Genomic DNA, 14,595 nt, shown 5'->3' on the forward strand with positions numbered 1-14,595 from the left:
GTTTGCATGTTCTATTACACGTTTGAATCTCTATTCACATATATAGACAGGGCAATAAGTAGAAAAAAAGAAGAAAGGAATGGATAACTATACTGGTGTTCTACCCAAAAAAAAAAGTGAACTATACTGGAGTGTAACGTATCACCAACCATCTAAACGATAAAAAAAAGGAAAAAATAACTACCAAAAAATCGATGGATGCTAACAAAGTTAGTAGAATTCTCTTCTGCAGTCAAGTTCATGAGAATAGAGGTTCTTCTTTTTGCTCTATTCTCCAAACAAATAGAACATTATTAAATCCAATCCATTATGCAAATAATTCTCTTCTCCACAACTGCAGTGAGAAGTTGTAATTTCTTCTTCATTCGACTACAGAATCAATTGAAAGATGACTCTATATACGATAGGAACCGGAACACTTAAAAAACTAGTTTTCATTTCCATGCATCCTAGAGACACTTAGAAAAACCAATTTAGATATTATTACCTCCCCATTTACTTCACTCAGTTAAAACCCAGAAAGGACCCCCCTATTTTCTTATTAAACAGTCCATTTGCTCCGTAGTCAAAATGTCAGAAAGCCGCTACTTGAACCAGTAGGATGATCATGATGTTCATTGTTTCAGAGGGAAACTATTGTCTATCTCACATCCAGCTATCTTAGATACCTGTTTGGCATGAAGAGATCTGCAACTGACAATGTGTTGGATGAGCTGTCGCCCAACGCCTCCACAACCCATCAGAATCAATGGAATGGTCTTCATCTCCCTCTCTCTCTCTCTGCTATTGTTAATCACTGTGCGTTCATGTAATGGCTCCTAGTCCCAGTGAGATGAAGCTTATAAGAGATGCCGCGAGAAATACAGAGCTCAGTTTTGTTTTCCACTTTTCATTTCTTTCATCACACCTAAAATAGTTGTATTTTCACAAATGACAATGTTGTGCGCGGGTCGGATGTCAGTTGCTTTCTTTTAGGCAAATGGGCTTAACAGCAATGGGGCAAGCTTCCCTCAAAACCCCAAAACCAGCGTTTTTAACTCGCGGTCGAACCGATCATTTGGATCATGGGTTAGACCGTTATATGTTGGTTTTCTGTTTTTTCTTATTTTCTAGACATGTTTACCATATCTATAAAAAATTCTAAAAATTCTTATTTGTCACATTTATTAAATTTACCATACTGCTGTGAGACAATAAATTTGTAAAACGCATAGACTCAATTGACCGGACTTGAACCCGAATCAAACCATTTGATTAATGACTTACACCGACTTAATATAAGAATATTTTAAAATAATAGCGTTTGGAATGTGGAGAAAGATTAAGATAGAAATAGAAAGAGATACAGAGAGATGTCAAATGATCCATTAGAGATATGCCAAATAGTATTTAAAATATTTTTTAAAAAATATTTTGGTGGAAAAAGATAATTTAGGAGAAATTTTAGGAAATGGACATATTTTAGGATGAGTGGTTCAATGAGATTTCACCATTAATAAGAGATATAAACAATCCAAAAAAAAAGAAAAAATAGAATGAGGATTTTGGAACGCGACATGGCTTAATTTTTTTTAGGGTAAAAGATTTAAACCCTTTTAATGTTTTTCTTAAATACTTAAATCTCCCCTCTTAAAAGAAAAAAAAATAATTGGATTCAGAGTTTCAGACCTCCCATATTGGGTGACAACATAGGAAAAAGTATGCCTGTAAATGTAGCGAATTCAAATTGAATTGTCCATGTTCGAATTCAATTCCAATTACAAAATAAGTGATTTGAATTCGATTCGAAATCAAACAGATATTCAAAAATCTCAATCGAATTCGATTTTGATTATAATGTCAAATAATTGATTTTAACTGATTTTGTAGAGAAAACTGTAAATCTAAAAACCAACATAAAGAGAAACAACCATCACATGTAAACAACACAAAAAAACTCAAAAAATAAAATCATCACTTGTTAACTATGCAAAACAAAAACCTCAAAAAAAACTCATAATCCAAAGGAAATAAGAAATGAGAGAGAGAGAAATTGGATAATGACCCCAATCAACAGAAGTTGAAGTTTAATCTTCATAAGCCCTTTTGTCTTCAATAGAAGATAGTTCTCCTTACTTTCTCTTTACACTTTTCATCCTCAGTGTGAAAGGTGTTGTAGGAAAAAAAAAAAAAAGAGTGGATAAGGCCTGTCAATTAAAGTGGTTGTCAATCAAGAACAACTTTTGTTTGTCTTTTGTAGTAAGTAGGTACAAGTGATGCTTTGGGTCATGTGTAAAGGGTGTACCACAAGTTAGTGGAATTAGAATATAATATATTTGTGTATATTTTATAATATATTATTGAATTTGAATATTTATCTAATCCAATTAGTATGTATTTGAATTCGACCATTTATTCCACTCGAATTTGAATTCGAAATTACAGATATTGTTTATATTATGGTAACGTGGAATTTCTAGAAATTCTCTCAACAGCATAGGTCGTTGGCCCCCAACAGCTAAAGTTTTTTCCCATGAGTCATCAGTTCAATTGTTCGAGTCGAATGGGTTAGACTGTGCTATGTCGGCATTTTATATATTTACCTACATGTATAATTATATAGATATATCTATACTACTTTAAAAAATACGAATGACCTCAAGAATATTTATGGAATTTTTTAAGGACAATATTTACTTGTCTACATTTAAATTTATTGATAAAAAATGAGGGCAAATAGGATAATCGGTTATTGATATTAAATGAGTTGAAAAGAGGTATTTTAAAGATATTCAATGCATTCAATTCTCTGTCATTAAATCCAACATTTAAGTTATTAACTTGCATTCATGTTCATTGAATCATATATTTAACTTATTTTTATTTATTCTCATCATTAAGTTCTATTAATTAAATACATACTTAATAAATAAATAATTCCAATAACATAAAAGCTTATGCTTTTAAAATCTACCTAGCAAAAAATAGTGTTTTCATTTAAGTGGTGGTAAGAAATTAAATTATTTTGGGTCAAATGGGTTAATCCATGTTGTCACGATTAAATAATAAAATTAAAAAATAGATAAAATGAAAAAAAAATATATAAATTAAAAAAAATGGGAACATTTTTAACATACATATTAAACAATAATTAGTATGATAAATAAGAAATGTTTTTATTAATGATGAAAATGGAATATAAAATTTAAAACCAATTTGAAATAAAAATATTTTCCTATTCTCTCCCATTAAATCCTATATTTAAGATATATTTCTCTCATCTTTAAATTCTTGTAATTAAATCCACAATATTAATTTTAATATTATAAAAATTAACATTTTGAAAATTAATATGAAAACAACACAATTTTCTTCCCTCCCGGTGGTGGGCAAGCAATTCGACCATTTGGGGTCAAATGGATTAATAAATAATGTCATAATTAAAATATTGGGTACAAAGAATCACAAGAAAAAAATGATAGAGAAATTTTTGGGCACATATCTAATGTTATATATTTATAAAAAATAAAATATTTGGTACATTTCTAATATTATACATTCATTATATTGAATAAAAATAAGTTTTATACATAAGAAATAATTTTATCAATGATGGAAATGTAATACAAAATTTAAGGTCAATGTAGAAACCAAACAATTTTTATTTTTAAATGGTGAGTTAGTGGTTTGAGTAAAATTATGACGTAGACAAATAAAAACCAAGTGTGATAAGTAACAAATATTTTATATAAAAATGTAAATGAAATATATAATTTAAAGGGAAATTATAGTCAAAGTTGGTTGTACATTTAAAATTAGGTTACAGGTTGGTCCAAAAACCAACAAAACTTTGACAACCGGCTCTACATTTCAAATTATAAAACCCCCCCGCCATGTCATTAGAGGCTTATGTGGTTGTTGCCAACATGGGACTCTTAATCCATGTTGGACATAGCAAAAAAACCTATATCAAAAATAGGTTTTCAGTTTCTCTCCCAATCTCTCTGTCTCTCAATCTCCCTCCCTTCTCTCTCACTCTCACAGTCATCTCTCAATCTCCCACTCCTTCTATCTCTCCCACTCTCTCGGCTTCGGTTTGTAGCAAAATCAAACCCCCTCTCTCTTTCCCCCTCCCCTCCCCTCTCTATTGTTCTCCCTCAATCTTTCTCATTCTTCTCCCTCACTCTCCACCTCAAACAATATTTCCTTTTCCCTCAATCTCTATTGTTCTCCAGTTGGTGTAAATTTTATAGCCAAGAGTTTATTGTGAAATTTTTTATCAAATTGGTGTAATAATTTTTGAACCATACCAAGTTGGTTTCATGTTCTTTTATACGATTTGATTAATACCATATAAGTGTGTAAGAAAAAAAAAACGAGAGAGGGAAAGGGAGAGAAATTGAAGGAGAACGAATAAAATTAAGGGAGAATGAGAGATTGACCAAGAAAGAAATCGAGGGAAAATGATAGGTAGTGAGAGGGAGAGAATGAATTAGAGAAATTGATATAGAGAATGTAATACAGAAAACAAAACCATTTTTTATTTATTTTCAAATCACATAGTCGTTGAGCAAATAAAGATGACTGCGAGTGAGAGAGTGTGAGGGAGATTGAGAGAGAGAAAGAAACTAAAACCCTTTTTTTATTTTTCAATCACCCAACATTAAAGAGCAATTTCAGTATAAGATTTTTTGTTGTGTCCAATATGGATTAAGAGTGTCATGTTGGCAAAAGCCACATAACCCTCCGATGACATGGCGAGGGTTTTTATAATTTGAAATGTAGAGCTGATTGTCAGTCGGCTCCGACTATAATTTTTCCTAATTTAAAACTAATCCAAAAGCAATGTTATTTTCTTATCTAGATGGTGGGTCAGTGATCCGACTTTTCAAAGAAACACATGATATCATAATTGAATAATAAATATTTAAGTTTATTTTTAATCATATTGTTACTTTTGTTAATTTTCAATTTCTATATTAACTATGATATATCTAAAATTCAAGTGATTAATATGAAGAAAAATTTATCATGTGCAACGCATGTGCTTAATTACTAGTGTATATAAATACATATTTTCTATCAATAAATAATATGTAATTATATTCTACATGTAATAGATGCATTATTTTATATTTAATTTATAAATTAATTCAGTTTTTAATCTTTATTTGTAAAACATTAAAAATTGCAATTTGATGTCAACAAAGGGTTTTTTTTTCACGAAATAGTGAGACAAGGTGCCTATGGCCCCTTGGTATGCATAGATCTCAAAAAGTTAACAAAAAAAAGATCACCCCAATCATTTATTGGAGCATAATGTTATGGCCTCCAGAAGTTTGTATACATATTTAGTGTGCAACCTATGATCCATGGTTTTCAAAACCGGACCGGATCGGATCGGACAGTCGGACCGGAAAAATTGGTAACTGTTCAGCCCCCAGGTCCGGTTACACTATAAACCGGTAAATCTTTAAAACCTGTTGAAAAGTCAGAAAACCATTGACTCGGCGCGATCGAACCACTAAACCATTCGACCCGAACAATGGTTTGTAGGTTATAATTTTTATTTTCACTGATTTAAATAAAATTAAAAAACAAAAAACAAAATGACCCTCATATCCCCAATCCCATCCCTTACGTTCAGGGTTAGAATGACCCCATTTCTGTTCTAACCCTAACCTCCTCTCAGCCGTCACACCCAACTGACCATCTATGATGACATACAATGACCGACGACGATTTACAGCATCCGGCGATGGCGGTGAGCTTCATTTATGGTGGCCAACGTTGATTTTGCAGCAGATCCAACAGTAACAGTTGTGGGTTGCGGAAGTAACAGGTTTGGCGATTTACTTGCAGCGGCGGCTGACGATTTTATAGCGACTATTTTGCAACCTTAGCTGTAGTGAGGGTGATGGTATATTTCTTGCCCACTATTATCCCATACGTGCGAGAGTAAGTTTAATTGTTCTATCTGCAACCTTACCTGTAGCTTGGCAAACTAATGAACGGTGATTCCCAATTGACTTTCAGGAACTTACCAAAAGGAAGAATCCCTCTTCATAGTTCCTATGTAGGATAAAGTTGACCAAAAACCTCACAAACCACTCACCCAACCCAAGCGCAATTTTTTAAAGTATCAATGAAACCTCCCTCACCTCACCAGTCACGACTGAATTGAGTTTCATGCTCTCGGGAACCACCAATTTGGAAACCCAAAATTTTTGCATTTTTTATTTTATTTTATACCTTCAGGCTCGAAGGACTAAAGGTCGGGTGGTTCCCAAAAGTTGAAAATATATTTTTTATTTTTAATTTATTTATGAAATCACGGGTTGAACTGTTTGACCCGGACAGTTGAATTGCTTAATCGAAAACCGGTCCCCTGACCGGTTTTGTTTCCAGTTCGTTTTTAAAAATCTTGCTATGATCTTGTTACTGAGTTAAATGAGTCAATTGTTCAATTGGGTGGGCTACATAGATCTTGAAAAATTACCCAAAGAAAAGATCACTATAATCACACATTATAGCACAAAGTTATGGTGCCCAAAAGGTTGCATACATATTTAATGTGCAATCAGTGACTTGGTCACCAAGTTGAATGGGTCAATGGACATCCAATTGGGTCAAATGGTTTTTGACCTGGTCAATTATTTTTAAGAACATTCCTGGTTTTACTAGAATCGAACTCAAAATCACGACAGGGTAACGATTTGAACGATTCAACCATGGATCAATGACAAGTTGAAAACACTAGATGGCATCATAGCCATAGGGGTAGAATTAGTTAATTGTCAGAAAACCTAAGGATATTTTAAGGGATTTTGCAAAGAATAAGGATATTGATAGTCCATTTCCTAAAACTTAGGGGGTAGTTTAAAATATTTTCCCTGTATTTTTATCAATATATACTACTATATAAAGGAAATCAAATTTGCTCCTCACATAGTGCACCTCACGCCAACCCCACATTATATTGCAGCCCTAGGAACATCTTTCCATGAATGATAAAACCAAGTATGGGAGATATTCCCAATGTACAACTAAAAATGAAGTGAGGTTGGTGTGAGATGCACTTTGTGAGCAACAAATCCATTACTAATATTTGCATTGGTTTTGGTGCATATAGATAATAAAAGTTAAATTTAATTATATAAATTCAACTTTATATCTTTACCTTTTACTTTCATAGGTGCATAGCATATTTTCCTTTGCTTGGTTTTGGGCATGTCATAAAAGTTAAATCGAAATCTAACCAAATACCATATATAGTTTTTTTGTTTACTTTTTTACACAAGTTTCAATAAGGGTAAATTGGTGAAACCTTCCTCCAAGTTTAGTATTTGCAATCACCTATTTGACATAATTGCAAGTAGACCCCCTCCATTAGCATCCTCTAACAATAGATGTGAAAATGTACAAAATACCCATGTAATTACTATTGAAGCTGGTTTCTACATGAAAATAAACAATACAAACTTAATAAACAACAACAAAAAAAAAAATTTAAAGTTGCAGCTTTACCTTTGAGCGATTGATATAAATGGCAAATCTGAAAAATAAGGCCTTATTTGGTTTGTAGGAATAGGAGTATGGAATTGGAATAAACAACTTTTTGGTTGGGTGGAACCAAAATCTCATTATTGTTCCTATTGGAATGCCCATTCCCTGTCCCTCCCTTGGGAATAAAATTCCATTCTTGTTAATTTCAATTTTCATTCCCATTCATGTCTGAACCAAACAAACCATGGGAATATAATATTCCGATTTCAATTCTAAAGGATTTCCATTCCTATTTTGATTTTAATTAAAACTGTGAATCAAATGGACCTAAATTAATTTTGGAAAAGAGATCGAAAGGGTTTTAGCTATGGATACACATGAGAAAAATTTGAAAAAAATAAATATTTTGATCAAAAGTAACTTTATGAATTAGTTTGGACATTTTAATAACTATTTATAAAGGATTACAACATAAGGGTCTATTTGCAACTATGTGAAAAAGTTCAAGAGATATAATTACAATCATGGTTTCTAAAATCAACGGTTTTTGAAAGAAATTCGGTTTTAAAGAAAAATGAACCAATCACCTGACCGGTTTCCTGTCCAACCGTCTGCTCCGATTTTGAAAACCATAATTACAATTATCAAACTTAAGAAGATTTCAGCAGAAACTTTACTAAGGTTTCAGCAATTTACCCTCACGTGTCAGTGACATGCCATATTTTTCTGCTTGAGTGACAAAGATACCTTTGTAATTCCTCTTGTAATTCCTTGAACTCTCGAAGGCAAATAATAAAAAATTGAGCTGATGTCATATGAAAAGCACTCTCTCGGTTTCGAAACGCGACCTGGCAAGCGTCATAAACTGTTTTTTCCTCGAGGCGGTCTTCACCTGAAAACAATCGCAGAGACACAGATCCGTCACCGGCGCCGGAGGAAATATCATTCAGCGCTCCTTTTCTCCGTTTGTTTTCTTAAATTTTCATAAAATTTGGCCTTCCTCGACCCCTCTACTGCTATCTGAGTGTTCCCATTTCAAGGTTTAGGGTTTTGTTCCAAGATATTTTTAGAAATGAGCTATCGTTGTCATCGTGGCAGTTTCAGTAACAGAAGTGCCTTGTTTTATCCATGAAGTTCAGAGTAGACAAATACGGCTTAGCTAGGTTCGGATCCTCCGAGTTTTGGATTTCAAAACCCTATCTGCGAAACAAGAAGGTTAAAGGTGCGAATTTTTAGCCTTTCATTTGTTTCCTTTGATATTTAGTGGTTCATGCTTCCCTTGGTATTCTAACTAGTCATGGGTTGTACTTTAAATTCCTCATTTTTTGGAGTTAATTAATAGGAGGTCATTGCCTACCAAATGAACATTTAAAAAATAATAAATTTAAAGAAACAAACTGGCCTATATGTTTTCTTGGTAATTTGGATACTGTGATTCATCCACTTATTTTTGCATGTATTCATGCACTTCTTTATGGAGGAATGTAGTGCTCACTTCTGTTTCTCTACGTTACATTTTTTGTATCCAGTATCTATTATTTGTCATGTGCTTATTTGTCAGTGTGCCTATAGGCTATAATTTTGTTTCTCCCCTTTATTTTCTGTTTCTTGGTTTATGAATATCTACTGATTATTTGATTGCTTATACCTGCCATGCCTTATTTTTATGTATAGGGAATTGATATTCAACAATATGTGGATGAACCTGAATGCAAGCGTCTAGGACAAATTTGGGTGAAAATGTGATCAATGATGTATAGGTGCAGGGTAAAGCTGAATTGGGTATGAGCTTTTCCACCATGGATATTGGTTTAACTGAAGATGATGCATTTTTTGAGCCTTATTTGGGAATGGAATTTGACTCACATGAGGAAGCATATTCATTTTATGAAGAATATGCTAGTTGTGTGGGGTTCACTGCAAAGAAAAAGAATACAAGTCGGTCAAGAAGAACCGGAACATTTATTGATGCAAATTTTGCATGCTATAGACAAGGAAGCAAGATTGCAAAACCTGGGGTTGTTAACCCACGGCCTACTCATAGGACAGATTGCAAGGCAAGCATGCATGTGAAAAGAAGACAAAATGGGAAATGGTATGTGTATAACTTTGTGAAGGAGCATAATCATGAGCTTCTGCCTGCCCAAGCATATCATTTTAGAAGCCGCAGGTGCATGGATGCCATTAGCAAGAAACATTTGGAGTTTTTGCATGCTGGCCAGGTACAAATAAGTAAGATTTGTGCTGCAATGCCCAATCAGTGTGATGGAGATCAAACTGTTGGTTTTGTGGAACTTGTGAGAAATCAAATGAAAAAAGCACGTTTGGCCATAAAACCAGAGGAAGCACAGGCTCTGCTTGATTATTTTATACGTATGCAAGAAGAGAATGCCAACTTCTTTTATGTGATTGATTTGAATGATGAGCAACGTTTGAAAAACGTGTTCTGGGTTGATTCCAAAGCAAGGCATGATTATTTCAGCTTTGGTGATGTTGTTTGTTTTGATACCACATATCTTACAAAGAGATGTAATTTGCCGTTTGTTTCTTTTATTGGAATGAACCATCAGTATGTTCCAATATTGTTCGGATGTGCCTTACTTGCAGACAACACTCCATCAACTTTTGTCTGGTTAATGCAGATGTGGTTTAGAGCAATGGGTGCAGTAGCTCCAAAGGTGATAGTTACTGATCAAGATAAATCTATGAAGGCAGCAGTTGCAGAGGTTTTGCCAAGTACATGCCATAGATTTTGTTTAGGGAATATATTAAGGGATGTACCTGAGAAGCTCAGTCATGTAATGAAAAGAAATGAGAATTTTATAGAAGAGTTTAAAAAGTGCATTTCTAAGTCGTGGACAGAAGAAGAATTTGAAACTCAATGGTGGGAAATGATTCACACATTTGAACTTGGGGAGGATGAATGGATTAAATCATTGTATGAAGATCGTAAACATTGGGTGCCAGTTTTTATGAAGGATACTTCTTTTGTTGGGATGTCTACTGCTCAACGATCTGAAAGCATGAACTCTTTCTTTGAGAACTATGTGCACAAGGAAACTACATTAAAAGATCTTTTGGTGCAATTTAATGTCTTTATACAAGATGGGCGTGATGAAGAATCTAGAGTAAATTCTGATACATGGCTTCCAATGCCTTCTTTGAAGTCCCATTCACCTTATGAAAAACAAATGTCTACAGTATACCCTCATGAAATATTCCAGAAGTTCCAACTGGAGGTTTTGGGAACAGTTGCATGTCATCCTAGGAAAGAGAAAGAAGATGGGTCCAAGAAAATATATAGGGTCCATGACTTCGAAGCACAAGAAGAATTCACAGTGGCATGGGATGAAACAAAATCAGAGGTATGCTGTCTATGTCGTTTGTTTGAACATAAAGGGTTTCTCTGCAGACATGCAATGGTTGTTCTGCAATGTTCAGCTGTGGTTGAAATCCCATCCAAGTATATACTAAAAGGATGGATGAAAGATGCAGGGAGTAGGCATATCATGGGACAGAGATTGGAGGAAGTGGGATCTAGGGCAGAACGCTGTAATAATTTATGCCATCGAGCCCTTAAGTTGGGTATTGAAGCCTCATTATCTCAAGAAAGTTACAATATTGCACTTCATGCAATTGAAGAAGCAATCGGAAAATGTGCAATAGTTAATAACCCTATAATACACTCTGCAAATCCTAGCATATCTGACCTCCATGGTTATTCTGGTGCTCAATAGACCATAAAAAGATATGGTATGCCCAACTAAAGTTACCATCATGATTAAGTTGCAGAAATTGTTTTCTTTTCTTTCCTGACTGGTGAACTTAAGTTACATCAGTCAATGATGATTTGATCTATTGTATAATAAGTCTTTTACCATGTTTTCACATATGCAGGGACAGTTTAATGCACCAATGCCTGTTAGTGATGCTTAACATATTGGCACAACAGGGCATGTGTAATGCTATGATGTTCTGTGGTATGCATATCCATTGTATACTCACGAGAATTTTTTTTCCATCATTAACATATGATTATAATATTCTTGTTTGGGGTTCACTATTTGTAAGGGTCTAAAATTCACTCCATCTACTTGCATGGCTACAATGACAAGCAGAGATAAAAAAATGGCGGAGAAGTACGGACAGGCCCAATGCAGATTTCTGATTTCTGATTTGCACTGCAGAGCTATAAACATTCAAAATGTCAAAAACCCCCACTCTACACACCAATGCCCGCCCATGAATTGGCATTAATTCCGAACTGGCACCCACCCCAACTGCACTTTGGGCCTAAAAATTCTGACCCTAGGCTGAACCGTCATTCTCCTTAAAAAATGGGACGGAGATGGTTATGTTGATTGATTCTGAGTATGCATATATACAATCAGGATTTAGCAAGGCAGGTGCTAATTCTTTGGTTAATGAAACCCCTTTATTAGATATGAAATTCTTTTTTTTTTATTATGTAAATTGTCTAACCATCTTTCATGATGTAACTACGCTAAATGTACTGAAGTGGGAGCTCTTAAATGTATGATGTATCTTTTATTTGGAATTGTAAAATTGATGTGAAGATTATTGTGATAACTCTAGAGTTTCTGTGTTTATGTAATCAGATTTGGATTTTGCAATATGCATCTAATTAATAATAAAAAACAAAATAAAAAATACATGAATTTTATAGAAAAATTTGGATACATTATTACTATCATTGTCATCATCTAGAATTGCCACGTGTAAAGCCCATGCACACTTATTAGTATGTGCAAAAAATGAGAATTAATGTTATTGATGACAGAAATAGTTTAACATATAAAATTAGAAAAAAAGCAAAAAAAGAGAATTGTTGTCTTACACATGACCCATTAATTGAGTAAAAAAAGACAACAATCCAACCAGTCATTTCATCATGTTATTGACGCAGCCAATGGTTTTTTGCCAAAAAAAGTAGTTCTGGTGAAACAGACCCAATAATATGGCCAGATGACAAACAAATCAGTTTGACTGAACAATTCAACCATGGGTTCAGAACAATGAAATAAAGTAGGAAGATTTGAAGCTGGGTCTTTAGGTTGAAAGGCAATAAATCTGCTATTACACCATGTTTCAAATACTTGTCTTTGTTACATGGGTGCTGATAAGGACAATAAAATTATTAGAGAAATCGAGCTTCGACCAATTAACCCCACCTTGAATAATACACAATAAATAAACAAGAATAAGAGAAAGTGTAACTCTCATATTGGGTTACAAAGTTTCGAGTGTCATTGACAAGCCTACATGTGACTGGACTCTTCTTTTCATAATGTCCTATCTTCTTAGTGTATCTTTTTTTATTTATTTATCAAAAAAGTGTAAGATTTAAAAAGAGGGAATTGAATGAGGTGAAAAGTAGTAATTCAAATTATATTTTGAACCTCACAATTAAATATGGATTAAATTCAAAAAATGAGTATTTTATCCAATATTCGTATTTTTAATTGTAGTGTAAATATAAAATTATAGATGTGCTATATATATATTTATTTATTTCTATGTGTGTAAAAATAATTCTGATATGTCATACTTATTTTTTGTTTAATATGATAAATATATGATATTATACATTTGCGTAAATGTTTTTTTTTTAAATTTGTGCATTTTTTATATTTTAATATGATAAAATATTAAAATATTTACCACTCTTTCCTCCATCCCCCTATATGGTTATACCACATGATGGGTTTCGATATTCCTTCCTCTATTTGCAAAGAATTGAACTCAATTTGTAGAGATGTTTTTTTTTTTGTGGGGAAGAATTCAAAGTAAGAAACTTTTTTATCTTAGGGATTGATAGGGGTAGTTTGGGCTTAAGTTCCCTTATATTATGAATAGAGCCCTCCTTTTAAAACTAGCTAAGCTTGGGGGTTCATGCGTGATGACGACTCTCTTTGGGTCAGGCTTCTGAAAGCCAAATATATGCGCAATAAGTCTTTTTGTGGCTTGAGGAAGAAGCCAAGGGATTCTCCTCTTTGGTCTTCTTTATTAGATTGTCGGGACGACCTCTTTAAAGGGTGTAAGTGGATTATCTTAAATGGTTGGAACACCCATATTTTTTTATGATCCATTGATCAAGGGTAAGTTAATTAATAAGCTAGCTTCATGGTCTCTGCCCTGTAATAAGGTTTCCATGCGTATTGATCATTCAGGGAATTGGAATCGAAATCTCATCAACTCAAAATTTGATAGCAATACTGCTCATGAAATCTTGACTACCACTGTGCCAGCATTTCCCTCTTACGAAAATGATATTATTTGGTTACTGACTCCTTGTAGTGATTATTCTGTATTCAGGATATAAATTATTGAGTCACCACGATGAGGAGTCCTTCAATGCTTCATGGGTATGCCTAGGTCTCTTGGCAATCTCTCTGGAAAAATAAACTCTTTCTTCCCCGATTTAAGGTTTTCCTTTGGAGATGTTTTTATCGAGCTATTCCAGTCTGTGAGGTGCTGACTTACAGATATCCCAAGTTAGATCCTATTTGTAAACTTTGCTTTTCAGTCAAATGAAACGGCGACACACTTACTATTTCAATGTCCAGTGGTGGTTCCCATTTGGTTTGTTGTTTTAGGCATGCGTTTGGACCCTAATGACCCAAAAGACCTTCATTTTTTGCTTACTGAATGGACTAATATGGACAACCTTCATCATCATGATAGTGAATCTCTCTCTCCCTTTTGGTTCAAGGTATTTTCATTAGACCTGTTCATGGGTCAGGTAGCCCGAAGGCCCAGCCTGGTTCATTATTTTTTGGGCTTGGACAAAACTTTAGGCCAGTGGGCTTGAGCTTTTAAATAACAAGTCTGGTCATTTTTCTAGTCGGGCTCAGGCTTTTTCAAATAAGTTCGGTCCAGGCCTGAGCCTGGTTCGATACTATTACATATAATAAAAAAACATTTACATTATATATAATATATATATTTAAATATTAATTTACTATTAGGAAATATAAATTAGTTTATTAATTTATTAATAAATTAATAAAATATTAGTTTATAAAAGTACACTGAAAATAAGATGTTTTGTGTACAAGTCGGGCTTCGGGCTTTATATAAGGGCCAAGT

General features: G+C 33.6%; 1 protein-coding gene and 1 pseudogene across 4 annotated transcripts in view; one reads left to right on the top strand and one right to left on the bottom strand.

Annotated features, from left to right (window-relative positions):
• Nucleotides 1–968, bottom strand: part of LOC104593475 (Glyceraldehyde-3-phosphate dehydrogenase-like family protein) — a 47,644-nt gene extending 46,676 nt beyond the window's left edge. For 2 of the 3 annotated variants that reach the window (XM_010253337.3, XM_088891206.1), the window contains exon 1: nt 669–943. In XM_010253337.3, the coding sequence (XP_010251639.1) occupies nt 669–764 (96 nt within the window). In that variant the 5' untranslated portion in view covers nt 765–943. Of the gene's footprint in view, nt 1–668 lie in introns of all 3 variants that reach the window. The other variant, XM_010253336.3, reaches the window with a different exon arrangement.
• A 7,314-nt stretch (nt 969–8,282) lies between these two features.
• Nucleotides 8,283–11,548, top strand: LOC104593474 (protein FAR-RED IMPAIRED RESPONSE 1 pseudogene; annotated as a pseudogene). The gene is made up of 3 exons (XR_016078243.1): nt 8,283–8,707; nt 9,160–11,238; nt 11,383–11,548. The product of XR_016078243.1 is annotated as a protein FAR-RED IMPAIRED RESPONSE 1 pseudogene (transcript).
• The last annotated feature ends 3,047 nt before the right edge of the window (nt 11,549–14,595 follow it).

The sequence above is a fragment of the Nelumbo nucifera genome, chromosome 7, assembly GCF_055504915.1.
Source record: "Nelumbo nucifera cultivar China Antique chromosome 7, China Antique-T2T, whole genome shotgun sequence".
Lineage (NCBI taxonomy): Eukaryota > Viridiplantae > Streptophyta > Magnoliopsida > Proteales > Nelumbonaceae > Nelumbo > Nelumbo nucifera.